We start from the raw sequence: 20,212 nt of genomic DNA, 5'->3' as shown, positions 1-20,212 counted from the left end.
ATTTCTAAAAAGTTTCCAGGTGAGACTGATGCCACAGTTCAAGAACCCTTGCTGTGTTAAAAAAGTAACAGGCCCAAAATGGAATCACTTGTGCTAAGTCCCACGGCAGCAAAATAGAACTTAACATCTAATTTCAGTTTCAGCCTCTCCTAGGGGTGGAATTTTAATTCCAATCAGTCAGGAATTTCCCAATCAGCCCTAGTGAAGTAATCGGCTTGATAGGACCACCCTCCTAATCTTTCCCAGAAAGGAAGGTGACCTTACCGGAAGTAATCCTTTCTTTTTCTGACTTCCTTGTCTTATCCCTCCTTTCTGCCTTTAAAAACCTTTCATTTTGTACAGCTCCTCAGAGCTCCTTTCTACTTGCTAGATGCAAGGCTGCCGGATTCATGAATCGTTAAACAAAGCCAGTTAGTTCTTCAAATTCTCTCAGTTGAATTTTGTTTCTTAACAACTATAGCTCATCATTGTTTCTATAATTTCCCAATGCAGAGAGGAGGGCCATGGTTACCTACCAGCAGATTGTCCAGCTCTATGAGAAGTCTAAGAGTCAAGATCATTAACACTTTATAATAATAGCCAGTGTCCACTGGTGCTTGTGATGTGCTAGACACTGGACGAGACACATTTCAGGCATTATCTAATCCTCACACCAGTGTTCAGGAGTATTTTATTTCCCCCAGTTGACTGTAGGGAAATGGGGATTTGGGGAGTTTAGGGAACTTGCTTAAATTTATGTACCAGCAAGTAGCAGTTGTGAGGTTCTACTTAACTACTTAACATGTGGACTACTTAACTGCACAGCCCTGCTGACCTCCACACGACAGACAGTCTTTGCACATAGTAGATGCCCAGTAAATAAACTGTTAAATGAATGAACAAAAGAATCTTTGGGTTGTTTTTTTTTTTTATATCAAAAGCCTAGTTACTCAGTGGAAGGACATTTTGACATTTTAAAAGTGTGGTTTACTAGGTTTCACTGTGTAACAAAGGGGTATAAAGCACGGAGGAAGGAAGGAAGATATGGTGCCTTAGAGGGTGAATTTCTAGAGAAATTTCAAAGCAGAAGGAACTTTTAAAAAGAACCATGGTGCAGAAGAAATTTATACCAGCAGTGGAGGCTGGGGATCCTGAAGAAGGTAGGAAGAAAGAAGGGAGAGGGAGGGAGGAAGGAAGAAAGAGAAAGAAGGAAGGAAAGCAAGAAAAAGAAAAAGAAAGAGAAAAGAAAGAAAAAGAAAGAAAAGAAAAAAGAAAAGAAAGAGAAATGCAGCAATATTAAATTCTTCCGGATATCATTGTCCCGTGAAGTCTACATTCCAACAATGATGTCTCAACAGCACTGAGATATCATCTGCTTATCATAAAATTAACCCATTTAAATTGTACAATTCGGTGGTTTTCAGTATATTCACAGAATTGTGCAACTATCACCACAGTCTAATTTTGGAACATTTTCACTACCCCAAAAAGAAGCCCAGTTGGCATTAACAGTCACTCCCCATCCGCCCTCCCCCAGCTCTAGACAACCGCGAATCTACTTTCTGTCTCTAGGATTTGCTGTTCTGCACATTTCATGTAAATGGAATCAGACAATAGGTGGCCTTTGTGGCTGGCTTCTTTCACTGGGTAAAACGTTTTCAAGATTGATCCACATTGTTAGCACATGTCAGCGCTTCATTCCTCCCCTCCCCACCAGCACTTTGTTGAGGTATAATTTACCTAAAGGAAATGCACACGTTTAGCATACAGCTCCACAACATCTCAGCAATGTATACACTCGTGTTACCTCCACCAAGGTCAAGATACAGTATTTTCATCACCCCAGAGAGTCTCCTCATGCATTAAAGAAATGTATTTTACCATCTTAATCATTTTTTAGTGTACAGTTAAATAATGTTAAGTATATTCACATTGTTTCTCAACCAATCTCCAGAGCTTTTTAACTTGCAGAACTGAAACTTCATACCTTCCTTCCCCCAGCCCCTAGCAACCACCATTCCACTTTCTGTTTGTATGAGTTTATGTGCTAGATATTTCATAAGTGAAATATATCGTTTATCGTTTTGTGACTTTTTTTCACTTAGCATAATGTTCTCAACGTTCTGTTGTAGCGCGTGTCAGATTTTCCTTCCTTTTTAAGGCTGATTCATATTCCATTATATGTTCATCTGCAGAATGCCTTCTCATTTTCAAAGCAGTGATTTTTGTCTTGTTACTCCTCTCATAGACAAGCTCAGTGTTTGTTGGAGATGAGAACGAGGAATACCCGCTAAGGTTTTTGGAGCCGTGCCTACGTGCTTTTTATCAAACGCAGTATCTCACGATCTCATATATCCCTCACAGCGACCCTGCCTCGTACTGTTATTTACAGAGGGGTAGACTGAGGCTGGGAAGTTATGTAACTTGCCAAGGCCACACACTGGCCAGGTGGAGGCGCCGGCCGGGAGGACAGCGCAGGGGTGGTCAGCTCTGCGCAACCCAGGCCTCCGCCGCGCTGCCACCGACTGCTGTTTTCTGCTTTGCGGCAAGATTCAGAAAATACCCTCAGAGACCGGATCTGCCTCCATGTAGCATGCAAATTCTATGGCTGGAAGGCTTGAGCGTGAAAGGGAAAAGTTATGTTCTTTAGCCTCTTTCCCAGACTCGCGGTGGAAACTCCGCCCCCGTCTCCGCGGAAACCCGGCGTCTGTCGCTGCTGTCACCGCGCGCGGAGCGCGGGGCCGTGCCCCTCCCCGGGTTTGCAGCAGCTGCCAGGCCGGGAGCGATCGCCATCACCCCTGAACCTCTCCGTTCCTCTTCTCGGCCCCCTCCCTCTCTGTTGTCCTTTCGTGCCCCAGACCACATCCTGGAGTCCGCGCTCCCGCACGGGCCTCAGCTGGGACCGTGCACTCGGCGTCCAGCCCTGAAAGCCGCCGTGTGTGGCCTCCTTGTCCCCCCGGGCCCACCCCTGGGCTGCGCCGATTGGCCGCTCCTGGGCCGTCCCCCCGCCCTGGGCAGGCAGCGTCCTCTGCCCAGCGGAAAGTTTTCCGTGCCGGGAGGAAGTTGGTTGTTTGGAGAGTCCGAGAAAGCAGCTCCAGGGGCTGCAGGGGTCTGGGCGGCCATGGAGGAGCCCCCTTTGCGAGAGGAGGAGGAGGAGGAGGAGGGGGACGAGGAGGAGGAGGAGGGGGAAGAGGCTGGGCCCGAGGGAGCTCTGGGCAAGAGCCCCTTCCAGCTGACCGCCGAGGACGTGTATGACATCTCCTATGTGATGGGCCGCGAGCTGATGGCCCTGGGCAGCGACCCGCGGGTGACACAGCTGCAGTTCAAGATCGTCCGCGTCCTGGAGATGCTGGAGACGCTGGTGAACGAGGGCAACCTGACGGTGGAGGAGCTGAGAATGGAGCGGGACAGCCTCAGGAAGGAGGTGGAGGGGCTGCGGAGAGAGGGCCCGGCGGCCGGCCGGGAGGTGAGTGTGGGAGACAGGGGATCGGCCCAGAGCAGCCCTGAGATGCTGGGGGAGAGCGCCCACTGGCAGGGAGGCCGCGTTCCTCTCTTGAATATCCAAGCCCCTCAAAGCAAACGGCTGTGAGTATCCAGGGCTCAGATTAGAAGCGTTATGATGGTTAACATTAACTGAGCACTTACTAGGTACTGGGCCCTGTGCCGAGTGTTGTTTTAATCAGCAGCTTCCAGCACTTTTGACCCGGACCTTGAGCAGTGGGTCCCAAGCTTTAGCATGCGTCAAAATCATCTTGATGTTCCTTAAAACACGGATTGCCCAGCCCCAACCCTAGAGCTTCTGATTCAGTGGGTCTGGAATGGGACCTGAGACCGCATTTCTCACAGGTTCCCAGGTGCTGCTGATATTATTGGTCCGGGTATTTCATACTTTGATCATCTTTGACCTAGAGTAGGAAATACATATTAATTAAAGAGAAATTAGTGCTTATGACCACATAAAGACACATACAAGAATATTCAGAGCAGCTTTATTCATAATGGTGCTGAACTGGAAATAATCCAAGTGGAACAGCAGAACGGACATTTTTTATTGTAGTATATTCATACAATGGAATACTACACAGCAATGAAAGAGATTAGAGTACTGATACACACAACTGCTGTATGGATGAATCACACAGATGTTACACTGAGAGACAGAAGCCAGGTACAAAAGAGAGCCTACTGAATGTGAAATCCAAGAACAGGCAAAATAATCTTTCCCTATAGAAGACAGGTTGATGGTAACCCCCAGGAGGGGGAGGGTGGTGGAGAGCAGGAGGGAAATTTATCGGGAGCTAATCTGGTTGTGGTTACATGGGTAAAAAATCATCAAGCTCTAAACTCAAGATTAGTGCATGTTTCTGTATGTTATACCTCCATTTTACAAAAGTACATTTTACGTTTCTGTCCAGTATTAATAAAAGTTTCAAGAAGCAGTTTACCCTAACCCACCGTTGCTAAACGTGATGTACAGTCATACTTTCCATTCTATTTTTTAAATTATTTTGCCAGTCACTAAATTAATATCATGACTCACTAGTGGGTCTCCAGCTACAGTTTATTAAAAAAAAATTGCTGTAGGTGGATTATCTCATTTAATCCTCACACTTATTATACCCATTTTACAGAAATGGAGGCATGGAACAGTTAAGTAATTTGCCTAAGGACTTATAGCAAGTCAAAGGTGGAAGTAGAATGTGAGCTCAGAGATGCTAGTTTCAACCACACTGAACTAGAACACAGAACTATGACCTTGCTTGTGGTAACATTTGCTTACAAACTGAGAAATATGCCGTGAAAGGACAACAGGAACAGGGTGGCTGAAATTCGCAGGAAGAGTGAAGGTTTCCGGTAGCTTCCTTGTTACACTTATTTCATGTACTCATTAGTCACGGTGAGAATTATATTTGTAGATGAGGTTGTGCTTAAGTGTCCATCATGTGAGGTAGTCAAGTATCATGATTAGTAGCCTGGCTTTTGAGATGCAAGAGCAGTTAAATGACTTGCCCAAGATCCGTGAGCTCACTTTCTGTGCTCTCTTCCTGTCCCCTCCTACTTTGGGCACAAGGATACAGGAGGAAGCCCCATCATGGACCATGCACAGTGTGGTCTGCACGGGGGCCACGTCATTTCCTGTTTGGGGCACAGTGGCCAAGCTTCATCAGCCAGCAGATGAGATGGCACATTTTTCTCCCAAACTGTGTCTTAAGAACCGGAGTGGGGAAAAAGGCAGAGAGAATGAATGTTTACTGCTACTCGACAGTTCATAAAAATATGCCCTGTTCTTTTTTCTTTTCTTTTTAGTTTTTTAACTATTATTTTTAGTTGTGCTAAAGTAGAGATAAAATTTACTATCTTAACCATTTTAATTTATTTATTGTTATTGTTTGTTTTGGGGGGGAGGTAATTAGGTTTATTTAGTTCTTTTAATGGAGGTGCTGGGGATTGAACCCAGGACATCATGCATGCTAAGCATGCACTCTACCACTGAACTATACCCTCCCTCTCCCCCTTAACCATTTTTAAGTGCACAATTCAGTGGCATTAAGTACATTCACACTATTAGGCAACCATCACCACCATCCTCTCCCGAACTCTTTTTATCTTGCACAAATGAGACTCTGTGACCCACTAAACACTAACTCCCCGCTCCCCCAAGCCTCTGGTAACTACTGTTCTTTCTGTCTGTGTGAATTTATCTGTTCCAGGGACTTCATATAAGTAGAATCACATAATCTTTGCCCTTTTGCCCCTGGCTTATTTCACTTAATGTCCTCAAGGTTCACCCGTGTTGTGGCTTGTGTCAGAATCTCCTTCCTTTTTAAGGCTGAATAATATTCCATTGTTTGGATTGCCTCACGGTTTGTTCACACTTGCGTTGCTTCCTCCCCTTCACTAGTGTGAATAATGCTGCTAAGAACATGGATCTATAAATATCTCTTCAAGTTCCTGCTTTCAGTGCTTTTGGTTACATACCCCGAAGTGGAATTGCTGCATCATATGATGATTCTATTTTTAATTTTTAAAGGATCTGCTGTACAGTTTTTCATAGTAACTATACCATTTCACATTCCTACCAACAGTGCACAAGAATTCCAGTTTTTCCACATCCTCACCAACACTTATTATTTTCTGTTCTGTTTGTTGGATTACAGTAGCCATCCTCGTGGGTATAAGGTAGTTTTTTTTCCTTTCTTTTTTAAAAATTTAAGTTCAAAATTCAAAAGTTACAGAAGTGTTTGCTTTGGAAAATCTCCCTCCCCATCTCTCTCCACCCCCAGCCACCCACTTCCCCTCCCTGGAAAAAAATTTAAATGATCAGTTTCTTAAAGTATCCAGAGATGCTGTATGCAAACACAGCAGATATGAATATATTTCTCCACTGTTCAGATAAATGGTATTATAATATATACCCTGTTCTGCCTCTTGCTAATCTTCACTTAACATAGCATGAAAATTGTACTAAGTCAGCATATAAAGCACTTCCTCATCTTTTAATGGCTTTTGAAAACTTCTGTTGTACAGTGTTATCAACTGTTCAGACAGAGTGTTCTTAACTTGGAATTTCTGGAAGCTCCTCAGGGGGGTCATGATTCTAGCCTAAGAGGTTCATGAACTTGCATGGGGAAAAGGTATATATTTTTCTCACCAACCTCCAACTAAAATGTATTACTTTCTTCAGTTATGAGTGTAGACAACAAACCACTGATGACCTGTGACAGTCATCAGTGTCACAATCAACAATGTCACAGTGGAAATCACAGATATTTTCACATCCCATTACAATGTAGTACAGATCCCAGTACGTTGTTTTTGTTCAGTATTTTATTAGACCTGTGGCTACATTGTGTTATTTAATAAAGGAGCAGGTATATTCATCATCATTTTGTTTTTAGAAGATTTTGATGAATGTGTGTTATCTTAGTTGGTTTCCTTGTAATCCTATGCCTTTCATTTTATACATTTAAAATCGTTGTTCTGAGATGGAATCTTCATGGGCATTACCGGGCTGCCGAAAGGATCCATGGCACATGCGTGCGCGCACACACAAGGTTAAGAATCTCTGCTTTAACCAGTTTCCTATCAAAATGCCTTTATTTTCCAATTATTTGCACTTAATCCATGCAACAACGAATTACTCTGACATATATCAGTTGACCCCTGAGGAAGAGCGTCTTGAGGAAACAGATTCACTGGGGTGAAGGAAAGCCGCATTTGAAATTTTAATGAGTCTTGCCAAATTGTACACGAAGGAGATTAAAGAGATTGGCTCCCTGTGCCATTGGTGAAGGTGCCCGTTTCCCCGCAGCGTTTACAACACGCTGATGTCTGTCAGTTCCATAGGAAGCATGTGGTCACTATTGCATCTGTCTTTCTGGTGTGCCTTATTCTGTCACCTGTGGAATATTCCAGAGTCTGGTGGTGCCTTAGTTTGTTTAACTAGGCTTCTGTTAATGGATATTTAGATTGTTTTTTAAATATTTGCTTTTATTTTAATTTTAGCTTGAAAAAAACGTTAAACCTCTGGAAGAGTTGAAAGATAAGTACAATGAACATCTGTAAACCTTTCACCTTGATTAAGGTGTTGGGTTCAGGTGTGTGTGTATATGTGCGTGTGTGTGTGCAGTATGTCTTAAGAGATACACACTCAAGTATTTATACACACATATATAACAGATGTTTATGTATATATATTATTTATTCACTTAAAATTTGCTCACCTCTTTGAGCAGACGTTATTTTTGCTGCAGGATTAATAAAAGATTAGGATCCTTCCCCCTAAATACGAAGTACTTCATTGTGTGTCTCCTAAGACATCCTGTTACATAAGCACAATAAGCGATCAAATTTGGGAGAAAATGTTGGCAGCACACTAAGCTCTAATACGCCATTCCTATTCAAATTGGAAATAATGTCCTTTATAAAGTTGTCTTTTCCTGATGCGGGATCCAGTCCAGGGTTATACGGTACCTTTAGGACACATGTCTTCAGTCACCTTTAGTCTGGAACAGTTTCCCTGCTTTTCCTTGTCTTTCATGTCCTTGGCGTTTCTGAAGATTGTATATTACCTGGTCTGTAGAATGTCCTTCAATTTGGGATTGTCCTGATATTTCCCCATGGTTAAATTCAGGTTATACATGTTGACAGGGATACCTTAACTGATGCTGTGTCCTCAGTGCCTTGTCCCAGGAGGCACCTGATTCAGTCTGTCATTATTGGCGACGGTAACTTCCATCACCTGGTTAAGCTGGTGTCTGCACGATTTCTATGCCATGAGGGTTCCTTTGTTCCCTGTCTGATGCATCAGCAGCCTGTGAGGAAATACACTGAAACTGTGTAAACTGTCCTGTTCCCCAACAAACCTTCACCCAAAGGTTTTAAATCCATTCATTAGTCTCGCCTGAATCAATTATTACTAAGCTGGTTGCAAAATGATGATTTTTTAACTCTGTCATCTTCTACACTTGTTAAATGGCATTCCGATGTAAAGTTCCGATTCCCCTCCTCCCCGCGCTCCCATATTAGAGTTCTCCAGAGAAACAGAATAATAGGAGATACATAGATGAGAATATTTACTATAGGCATTGGCTCATGCGGGTACAAAAGCTGAGAAGTCCCACAATCTGCTGTTTGCAGGCTGAAGAATCAGAAAGCCGGTGGTGTAATCCAGTGCAAATTGGAAGGCTTGCAAACTGGGGAGCTGTTGATGTAAGTCCTGGTTTGGGTCCAAAATCCCAATAACCAGGAGTGTCAGTGTCCAATGTCCAAGGGCAGGAGAAGAAGGATGTCCTGGCTCAGAGAGTGAATTCACCCTCTCCCCACCTCTGTGTTCTATTCAGGCCCTCAATGGCTTGGGCGATGCCCATACACACTGGGGAGGGCCCTCTGCTGAACTCAGTTCACCAATTCAAATGTTAATCTCTTCCAGAAACACCTTCACAGACAACCCAGAAAAGACATTTAACCAACTATCTGGGCATCCCTTAGCCCAGTCAAGGGGACACATAAAATTAGCCGTTACATCCCCCTTAATTAGTTAATTAATTTAAATACAAACATTTTAATTATGGATTCCCAAATTCTCCTTTTATTTGATGGGTTATTATCCAGTCATGTTATTATTCATTTTGATTCTCAGATTGTTCAGTTTGGCCAGCAGGGACGCCTTCAGACTGATCTGTCTTCATCTTTTACACAATGAAATGTTCCAGGCTCCTCTTGGACTTTCCCCGTTCCAGCCCTGGACTCAGCCATTCTCCAAGGAGTGCCGGTTTCTTTCTTGGAGAATGGTGCTTAGAGCTCTTCTTACTACCAGCCAAACCCTTCCAGCAGGCAACATCTCATCTCCCAGCGTCTCTGGGAGTGACAGAACAAGAGAAATTTCCTTCCTGGGATGGACAGTCCGTCCAAACAAGGGACGTTGTCTAAGCGACGTCTTTTCTCACAGGTCAACCTGGGACCAGACAAAATGGTGGTGGACCTGACAGACCCCAACCGACCACGCTTCACCCTGCAGGAGCTGAGGGACGTGCTACAGGAGCGCAACAAACTCAAGTCGCAGCTGCTGGTGGCACAAGAAGAGCTGCAGTGCTACAAGAGGTGGGGCTGCCTGCCTTGGGGGCCCCTGCACCACAGAGCCAGACCCTGCCTGCAGCCCCTTGATACGTGACATATTTGTTCTTATGTTCATTCAGCCAGTTTGTTGGAGATCCACTATATGCCAGGCACTCTTCCTGGCACTAAGGGTAGAGCAGTGAACAAAACAGAAAAGTCCATGTTAGTCGAGGGGATGACAGACAATCAGCCAGAAAATGAAGTGAACACTCACGATGATGGTGGTAGGGGCTGTCGAGAATGTGAAACCAGGTGACCTGACTGCGGAGGGCTCGCGGGGGGTGGGGAGGGGCCTGCTTTAGATCGATGGTCAGGGAACACCCCTCTGAGGTGGTCTCAGCCAGCCGCGCAATGATTTGGTTGGGCAAGAAGTGTGAAGACCCTCAGGAACGGGTTTGGGCAATTTAAAAGACCCGCCATGGTGGAATTTGGAATGCGAAGCAGAAAACGGTGCAGACACTGAGGCGGTAGGCCCTGTTGGCCACAGGAAGCCGCTCTTATTTTATTGTCGGTATAATGAGGACTCCTTTGGGAAAACCGTTTCCCCAAGTGTTTTCCTTAATGTGGTTATTTCTCGAAAAGGGAGCTCTATGGTTGAATAATTCTGGGAAACACTGAGTTAAACAAAGCAGGGTTCCTTAGAGGCAGGAGAAGGAAAGACCAGGAGAATAAAAACATATTGCCAACTAATATTTATCAGTGCTTACCATGCACCAGGCACTCTGCTAAGTGTGTCTGTAGCATCCCTTCCATTAGTGTCCACAGCAAGCCTGTTAGGGTAATGTTATCCCCAAGATGATGGAAGGTTCAGATGTCAAGTACCTGCTTGAGGTCCCAGGGCTGGTGGTGGCAACCTTGAGACATGACCTCGGGCAGCCTGACATCAGAGCTTGAGCTTTTAATTATCATGTCAGGTTTGGACGTCGAAAGTTTAGAAGTAAGGACATACTCCGATTCACAACAGAACAAAACAAAGCCTCAATGATACTATTCTTTAAATCCGTTGAATGTGGCATCATTTAGAGAGCAGCAAAGTAAAAATGTTCTAGGGAGCCAAGTCCAAAAGGTCTGAGTTCTTCCAACAAGAATTTAATTGTCTTCCTTCTGCTGAGGTTGGAACCACGTTAATGGAGAAACCTGTTTTCATCTCATTTAATAAGTGCTCCAGACACAGGTAGTTAAAAGAGGGAACTGCTAGACTGCCAATGTGAGCAGCTTGTTACTGACTAAAGCAGCACGCTTCAGTTTTGAATTCCCAGGGAACAGCAGATGTGCACTTCCCATCTGGTACAGGCGAATACGCAGACAGCAGGCTTCTGTTTAGTCTCTTGTGTTATATGTTCTGGAGAAACCAGCATGTCAGCCGAGGTGTTCTCTTAGCAACTGCGTCAGTTTGGAGGCGCAAGCTCATACTCATGATAGTTTTTAACTGAGGGCAGACGTGGTAGGCTGTCTGCAAAAATGGCCACGACAGCTTTTCCCATCCTGCTTTCCCTTTGCAACGAGACTTCTCCACTCCTCTCATCAAGAGCTAGCATCCGTTTTCCCTCTCCTTGAATCTGGAAGGACCTGTGACTTGCCTTGACCGATCGAATATGGTGGAAGTGATGCTGTTTGGCTTCCTGGGTAAAGGCTCTAAAAGGTCTTGCAGCTTCCATTTTTGTGCTCTCAGATTGCTGCCTTGAGACCACCGTGCTGTGAGGAAGCTCGAGGGAGTCACATGGACGGGTCATGTGAAGGAGAACCCAGGAGCCCCATCTGACAGCCCTGGCTGTGCCCAGCCTCCAGCTGATCCACCAGCTTAATGCTGCCCCATTTGAGAACCCCAAACTAGACAGTCAGGAGAACCACCAAGCCAACCACAAGAAATAGAGCCATCATGAGAAATCATAAATCATCACTGTTTTTAATCACTAAGTTTTGGGGTGTTACGTAAGAGTAGATAGTGGCGAAAGGAAACTTTTAGGTGACGCCTCTTATTCAGTCATATGAATATTATTATAATAAAAATAGAAATAACAATACTAAGTAATAAGAGCCCACTCTTCGCAAAGAGGGAGAGAGAAGGGTAAATTCTGCTCTGTGATGCTCGTACCCAAAGGGGTGTCTCAGTCAGCCTGGGCTGCCGTCACAGGACACCAGACACTGGGGAACAATAGAAACTTCTTTTCTCACAGTTCTAGAGGCTAGAAGTCCAAGATCAAGTTGCCAATATGGTTGGGCTGGCTCTTCCTGGCTTGTAGGCAGCTGTCTTCTCTCTGTGTCCTCATGTGGTGAGAAGAAAGACACAGAGCAAGCCGGCTGAGGTGTATCCTTGCAGGGGCATTAATCCCATCCAGAGGGCCCTGACCTCACGACCTTATGTAAACCCGGCTGTCTCTCCAAAGCCCGGTCTCCAAATACCGTACTATTTAACTATACGCATTCTGGGGGGACACAATTCAGTCTGTAGCAAGGGGGAAACACCACAGGCGTAAATTTACCAGTAAGCACCACATCAAAATACCTAAGTGGAGCTAATAAGCTTACTGGGTCATTTATTGAAATGTTTCATTGTGGTCAGGCTTCTTTGGGTTGCAAGTGAGAGAGATCCAGTTCAAACGAGCTTAAGCACAAACGGGAATTTTATTGACCGACATAGCTGGGAAGGATCCTGGAACTGCTCTCAGAAAGAAAAAACTGCAACTAAGGCCTCAGGGTTGGCACCAGGGACAGGGTGCCTCTTTCTTTCCCCTTTGGTTCTCCTTGTTTTTTGGCCTCGTTATCTTGTATTAAAGACAATCCTTCTCTGAATCTTAGGAAACATGGCTGCTGGCAATCTCAGCTGAGCAAGTGAGAACAGCTTTGTTCCAATTCCATACATCAAGTCCAAGAAAATACTCTGGCCTTCTTTGGGTCACCTGACCTCAGTATCTTATTGATCAATATCAGTCTGGCTCTTATCACCATCTGACTAACTACATATTTTTTAATTTTACTGATTTATTTGTTTGTTAACTACTTCCTTCCCCAGTGGAATATAAATTGCAAGGGAGAAGATACTTTATTCATTGCTGTATCTGTATACCTTGGCACAGTAGGTAGCCTGATAAAGATTTGTTGAATGAATGAATAAACTCCATGTATTCCAACCCTAGGAGGTAGGTACTTTTTTTTCAATTGTACATGTTTTATTAATTAACCTACTTTTCTTTGATCATAAAGGTTGTTACTTTTATTATCCATATTTCACCAATTAGGAAATGGGGGCTTAAGTTAGAGAATTTATATATGGTCATAGTCCTAGAAATTGGAGAAGCTTGAAATACAGGCCAATGCAACTGGACAAGAGAAAGAAAGAAGAGGTTTTAACACTGCAAAGGTGGAAGAAAGAGTCTAATTATCTGAGTCAGAATGTCTAACTCTAGAGCTTTCAATGATACTATTCATATAATAATAATGATTAAGAACCTTCTCTTACAGAGCTACACAGATAAGAGATCTGCAGTTAAATAACCCATTTGTTTGTCTCCTTTTTCCCAGTGGCCTGATTCCACCAAGAGAAGGCCCACGAGGAAGAAGAGAAAAAGATGCTCTGGTTGCCAGGGCCCGCAATGCCAGCAAAAACAAAGAGGAGAAGACAATCATAAGGAAGCTGTAAGTCACCTTGCTGCCCCCTTGTTGCCACTAAGTAATTGCTGAAGAAAGTAGCGGGGGCAAGGGGGGAGGTCCTGTTCTCCTGGCGGTGGTGCTGCAGCTAATATGAAAACTCAGTGCTGGTGTATTGTATCTGCCAAGCAGTAGTATGAGCACTTGACATATATTAACTCACCGACTCATCACAGCAGCCCTGTGAGGTAAACGATTGTTATCCTCAGTTTGTAGATGGGGATACAGTTACCGAGAGGTGAAGTAACATACCCAAGGTTCACCAAGATAGTGAAGTCAGGATTTGAACCCAAGGAAGTCCAGATTCCATACTCTACTGCCCTCCTATGATAAAACAATAACCAAATAATAATAATACTACAACAACAAGAAAAACACAATAACAAGAATTATTGGAGTTTAAGGGGTCTAATTCATCACCTCTCTTAACCTGCAACTTTGGAGGGCCCTGTGTCTCCCCCCGTTAGGACACATAATGCAGTTTCCTTTAAACACTCCCCTCTGGTTCGTGCACCATTTTTTTTTCCCTCTTTTTTTTTTTTCTTTTTTCTTTCTTTTTTTTCTCTTCTTTTTTTTTTCTTTTTCTCGCACCATTGTTAATCCCTTGTCTCTGGTTGCTGCGACCCAGACCATAGTGTGTGGGACACTTGTTTAAAATTCAGATTCTCAGAAATCAAGTCACTGGCTCTAGCATGAGGCCCAGAAGACTGGGTTTTTAATAAATTCCCAGACAGTTCTGATGTGGGGAGCTCTTGGACCACACCTTGAGATGCGCCTTTTCTGGCACCAGGTGTCAATACAGTTAGGCACACCTTTCCTCCACCCCATGCTGAAGCAAGCAGCTCTTTTGCCTTGGTTGCTTTGAGAATGTCTGGCCTGGTGACAGTTTATCAGCCCCTGGTCTTGTGGATTAAAAGTGAGAAACCACCTCGGTCAGGGATCTCAAACTCAAAAGCCTACAGGGTCCAAGCACTTAATGTGGATAAGTGACGGGGGTGTGGGTTGGACAGGGGACATCTGCCCCTTGGTTCTGTCTGGCTGAGGGATAACATGTTATCAGAGCTTGTGCTTCTTAAGAGAAGCTAAGACACCAGGTGTGTTCATGGAAACTGATTTCCAAATGCTGGTAAATAATTTAAGCTAAAAAATAAAGACCATGCGATCCAAATGATCCACCGCTACAGGCTGCACTGGGTCCTTGGCTGCCATCAGGCTCTCACTCCATTAGTCCTGCCTCTGAGGGAGGGCTGCTTGGGGGAGGGCCACGGAGACCTCGCTTTCTTCCATTCATTCAGCCGTTAGTCAGTCAACAAACCCTAGCTGAGTCTGTATTGTGCACCAGGCGTGATACTCGTGCTGGGGATACAGCAGTGACCTGTTCTGCAAGGACTCTGTCGACTCCCATTTCACAGAGAAATCATTTTGAGGAGTTAGAGATTCTGGGTTACCTTCCAGGGCAGGTTTAATGGAGATGCTTTTGTTTCGAGAGAGGGGAGAAATTTTTTTTTTTCTTTTTCTCTTTTTGATCTCAGGAACAGAGGGTTGCGTTAGTGATTCTCAGCTCACGGCACAATGAGCTTCATTGTCAGCACAAGACCCCTTTCTTCTTGGTTTTTATTTATTCCCTCTTCATCCCCATCCCCCGTTCCCATTCTTCTTCCCAGTTCCCCTCCGCCTCGGCCAATCTCACATGGTATTTAACGTGTTCTAAAAAGTGTACGTGGTCTTGTGTGGGTGAATTTTTAATAGTAACTATTACTGTGTTTAACACTTCATTCTGTTTCCTAGTGTTTTTTTCCCATAAGCACTGTGGTGGTTGTCTTTTTTATTAGGAACTCATTTTTAAAAAATTTATTATATTTTACTAATCCAACACATTTAAAATATTAATCATTTCAACATGTGATCAGTATAAAACATTATTAATGAGATATTTTACATTCTTTTTTTTAATAGTAAGCCCTCATAATCTGACATATATTTTACACTGACAGCACATTTCAGTTGAGACTTGCTGTGTTTCGAGGGCTGAAAACCATGTGTAGCCAGTGGCCACCATATCGGATGGCACAGCTTTAGCTGATACGTGGTTGGATCCTTTGGGCTTTGAGAGCTAAGTTCAAATGAGCTCTTTTTTTAAGTTTTTTTTTTTAAGTTATACGTAACATAAAATTTACCATTTTCATCATTTTTAAGTGCATAGTTCAGTCACATTACGTACATTTACAATATTGTGCAACCATCACCACTATCCATTTCCAGAACTTTTTCATCATCCTATCCCGAAGCTCTGTCCCCATTAAACACTAACTCCCCAGTCCCTCTCCTCCAGCCCCACCAACTCTGCTTTCTGTCTGTGCGAATCTAACTACTCTAGGGACCTCATGTACGTGATGAGACACGCAGTACTTGACTTTTCACGACTGGCTCATATCATTGGCATAATATCCTCAGGTTCATCTGTGTTGCGCCTTGTGTCAGAATTTCTTTCACTTTTCAGGCGCAGTGATATTCCATGGAATGAACAGACCACATTCTGTTTGTCCATTCATCTGTTGATGGACGTCAAGCAGTTTTTAAGATCTATCCATTTAGCAGTGCAGACATCCCAGGGGCGGGATCCCAGGTTGCCTTCCCCCGCAGCAGGCAGTGCTGCAGTGAATCTGTCCGTGCTTATCCGTGTCGTCTCATGCACCTGCGTGTGACTTTGCCAGGGATATGTACCCAGGAGTGAAAATTGCTGGATCACGGGCTCTGTCAACCAGGGTTCTTGTTTGTCAGGAAACAGAGGCTCACTCAAAGGAGCCACTGGAAAGATTTAAAGAAGGGACTTCTTGAAAGATAAGAGATGGAGAAACACCCTGGGGCTGGCAACAGAGGGGCGAAGGGAGGGAGCTGGGAGGGGGAGGGGGGGAGTCAGGAGTGTGGCCTTCAGCTGAGGAACACAGAGTAACTGGTAAAGCAAGGCCAGTGGGGACAGAGCTGGGGAGTGAACACCCCCACCGTTCCTCCCACCCACCCAACCCCTGCGGGTGCATCCCATTGGCTGAGCCCAGCCGGAAGCTCGAGGACAAGGGAGCTTGTTGAGATCACCCACAGAAGTCAGCCTCCTGGAGCAGAGAGCAGGTTTGAGAAGAGAAGAGAGAGTTCCTTGGGGGCAAACAGCTCCTGGAGTATGCGTCGACTTAGTTCAGTTAGGCACTACCAGACTTTCTAGAATGGCTGCATGAAAACTGCTCTATCAGACGAGACCACCTGAAACCATTTATTCTTTTGACAAATATTTACTGAGGGCCTCCCGTGTGCCAGGCGCTGGTCTAGGTGCTGGGGATGCAGTGACCGAGACACGAGTTCCTGCCCTCGTGGTGCTTCCATTCTAGCAGGGGAGTCAGAGAGTGAACCGGTAAGAAAATGTACTAACAGGACAATTTCAGATCGCCCTATGTGCTAGGAAGACCATTAAATAGGGTGCTGAGAAAGAGGTTGATAGGGAGCTACTTTTAGATTTGGGGAATCCTGAAAGGCTTCTATGAGAAGGCAGCATTTAAGCTGAGCCCTGAAAGATCATAAAGGGAAAAAGCATTCCTGGCAAAGGGAACAGCAGGTGTTAAGGCCAGAGGCTGGGGAGAGCTTGTGGAACAAAGATCATGGTGGCTGGAGCAGCAAAGAGAAGGGAGGTGAGGTGGGAGAGGGGGAGGGATCGGGTCACTCAGCGCCATGTGGATCCCGGTGAGGACTTTGAGTTTCTTTCTTCCCCAAGAAAGAGTCTCCTGAGGTGAGATAATGAATATAAGAGCCTCTCCACCCCATAGATCTGAAGGTGTCAGATCTGAAGGTGTTTATTTGAGATGTTCATTGACTGGCTATCCCATTGCAAACAAGGCTTCCAGAAGCATTAGCTACTGATTTCTTTCTGCCTCTTCTAGGGGAATTCTTTGGGTCACTTAATTGGAGTTTGGACCTGATATGGCAAAAATAAAATGTTTGTTCTGTGTACAAGCAGCCTGAGGATGCATGTTTAAAGAGGCCACAATTTCATGATCAGACAAGCTCATTGAGCTAGTGGAATGAATGAATGAATGAATGAATGAATGACTTTCTGAAGAAGTAGGCCATGCGAAGGATTTTTGTCCTTGTCCTGAGGACAGTGTGGAGCCATGGCAGGGTTTAAGCTGAGGAATGACAGTCGGCTTTGCACAGTGACACAACCGTTCTGGCTGCTGCATGAGTAGATTGTAGGGGGTGACGGGGAGGCTGTTGGTGCTCCTCATGGTGGCTTGGACTGGGGGTGGCAGTGAGGGAGACAGGAAGTGGTAGGGTCAGGAACATATTTGGGGCATGATGACTAAAATCCAGCAGATGGGGTGAGGGGAGAGGAGCTTAGAACAACTCCCAGGTTCCCGCTTGAATGACTGGGTGGGGGATGATGTCATTTCCTGAGACAGGGAAGTGGGGTTTGAGGGGCCTACGTGCAGGTTCGGGAGGAGCTCTGACGCCTGCATCCACCCGCGGGTCAGGGGCTCGACCCTGCCGTTGCTAGCAGAGCTGCCAGCGCTGCTGGTCGGGGGGAGGCCTGTTTGCCTTCAACTAGAAGCAAGAGCCTGTATCCCCATCGCTGACTTTTCAGCCCACCGGCCATCTCTGCGTCTTTCCTGTAACTGGAAATAACACTGACATTGTGCGTTGTGACCAACCCCAGGTATCATTTTTCCTTTTCAAAACTGCATGAGGAGGACTGAAAGTTTCGGCGTTTGGTATTCATATGCCTTGAGGGATGTCTTTATGTTTTATCGGTTTTATCTAAGAATTTACATGTTAATCTTTATTCGTGGCAAAGATCTATTTTAAAATTGTAGGTAGCATTGAGAAGTTATCATTTCCTCTATGATAAGACCACTTAAAATTAAAAAAAAAAAAGGTGTCAGACTCCAGACTCCATCTGTCAGTCTAGCACAGAGTTGAGTGGGTTCTGGGTCTGACTTGCAGTTCCAGGGTATACCGTGTGACCTTGGGCCTGTCACTTAACCTCCCAGAACCTCAGTTTACTCATCTATAAAATGGGAATTTTTGATTGTACTCACCTCCTCATGTTGTTATGACTGTGAAATGAGCTAATAGGTGGAAGGCCCTGGAACAGTACCGGCCCCATAATGAGCCCTGAGGACATTTTTGAGTGAATGGCCTGAAGGAGCTGCTTACAGATTTTACAGGGGGTTCTTTACTCCCTGCTTTGTTTTCTCTGTTCCCTCTGACCCCCCTCCCCTTTCTCTCTCCACCCAGGTTCTTTTTCCGATCAGGGAAGCAGACATAGATCTGAGGCCACGACTAAGGAAGGCAGCAGTTCTGAGCCAAGATGACATCTCACGAAGACTACTTCCTCACTCATCTCTGTGTCACGCACACCCACTGCACTTGCTCGCTTGTTTCCCCTCAAAGCCGTCTGAGCAAGAAGGGGTGAGTTCCCCGTGAAGGATGATGGTTTTCTTCTGGCTGCAGAACTGGGCCCCCCACCACCGACGGCTGGGCCAGGGCGGGTGAAGCAGCAGGAAGAAATCAAGAACGCGGAAGGAAAGTGCAATGGGCCACTCGCAGCCCCACTTCAACCACCAGCGTGCAGGTGGTTGTAACTCGCAGCAGCGACAGACATCAGCCCAAAGCAGGAGGGAAGAAGAGGATGCTGGGAAATACAGTATTGACATTCCAGGGATGACTTCACTGATATTTAGTGACTCTTTGATCTTGCTCACATGACTTTCTTTACCTGATTTTGTATTAAAGTGAAATGACTTTTGTACATCTGTAAGTGTTTTGGAGTGGACTCTTACAGTTACATGACCTCCTAGAAGGTGCTTTAACTTCTCAGAGTCTCGGTTTCCAAGTCTGTAAACTGTATACAGTTGACCCTTGAACAACACGGTTCAAACAGCGCTTGTCCACTCACACACCGATTTTTTTTCCACAGTAAATTCTGTAGTACTTCACAATCTGCAGGTGGTTGAATCTGCATGTATGGCGGAACCTCAAATACAGAGAGGGCTGCTGTAAGTTATACAGGAATTTTTCAGCTGTGGGGAGGGTGGGCACCCATAACCTCCACATTGTTCAAGGGTCAGGTACATACACACCCACACATCGACATATATGTGTACATACACATGGTGGTGTATATATGGTGCACATACTCTTCATTGAAGCTGAGTGATTCATCATTACTTTGTTGCTATGACAGAAAAAATGCTGCAAATTACAACATTAAGATACTATTGATTTTAAGGCTCATCCTAGTTTCAGAGATGTTAAAATGTAAAAAAAATAAAAATAAACAGTGCGTTTAGGGATCAATGAAATCCAGTATATGGATAGCAGGTAACTGCACTTTGCAAAGAACCTAGCGAGCCGGATGAAGACACCCCATGAGCCTGTGTTCTTGGTGAATTACACCGGCTTACTGAACACATTTCACCTGCTGCCCAGATTGTCTCATTTATTCTTATAAAAAATAATCGTGATGAGATGGGGACTAATATTAATCCTCCAGTTTACAGATTTGAAAACTGAGACTCCGAGAGGTGAAAGCACCTCACACAAGGTCAGGTAGCTGGGAAGTCACTGCCCAGGATGCAAACGCAGGCCCGGTTCTAAGGCCTGTGAAGCTACATATATCCTGGTTCTCCAGAAACCACTAGTGTTAATAACAAACGCAACTTACCGAGTGCCTTGCCCACGCTTACACTAGCTGCCTCACCCCATCCCTGTGGGATAGGAACGTGGTACCCAAGCAGGTGCCAGCACGGCGGGGCTTGTCCAAGGCCCCAGCTTGAAAGTGGTGGAACCAGGACATGAACCCAGGTGCAAAGGCCACAGCCACCCTCCCTCCCGGGAAAAGTCGGCAACCTTTACGTGTCTGGCCATCTCAGCAGCAACTTAGAACAGGGGCTCCTGATTCCTGTAACCCTGTATACTGCTG

The 20,212-nt window shown here is 45.0% G+C and overlaps 1 protein-coding gene across 1 annotated transcript; it reads left to right on the top strand.

Annotated features, from left to right (window-relative positions):
• The first annotated feature begins 2,783 nt into the window (after positions 1-2,783).
• RILPL2 (Rab interacting lysosomal protein like 2) lies at positions 2,784-19,039 on the top strand. Its single transcript, XM_006209484.4, has 4 exons — positions 2,784-3,445; positions 9,431-9,582; positions 13,120-13,233; positions 18,526-19,039. The coding sequence occupies exons 1-4, from the start codon at positions 3,101-3,103 to the stop codon at positions 18,554-18,556; spliced, it is 642 nt and encodes a 213-aa protein (XP_006209546.2). The 5' UTR covers positions 2,784-3,100; the 3' UTR covers positions 18,557-19,039.
• The last annotated feature ends 1,173 nt before the right edge of the window (positions 19,040-20,212 follow it).

The sequence above is a fragment of the Vicugna pacos genome, chromosome 32 (genome assembly GCF_048564905.1).
Source record: "Vicugna pacos chromosome 32, VicPac4, whole genome shotgun sequence".
Lineage (NCBI taxonomy): Eukaryota > Metazoa > Chordata > Mammalia > Artiodactyla > Camelidae > Vicugna > Vicugna pacos.
This window is presented reverse-complemented; position numbering and strand designations above follow the sequence as displayed.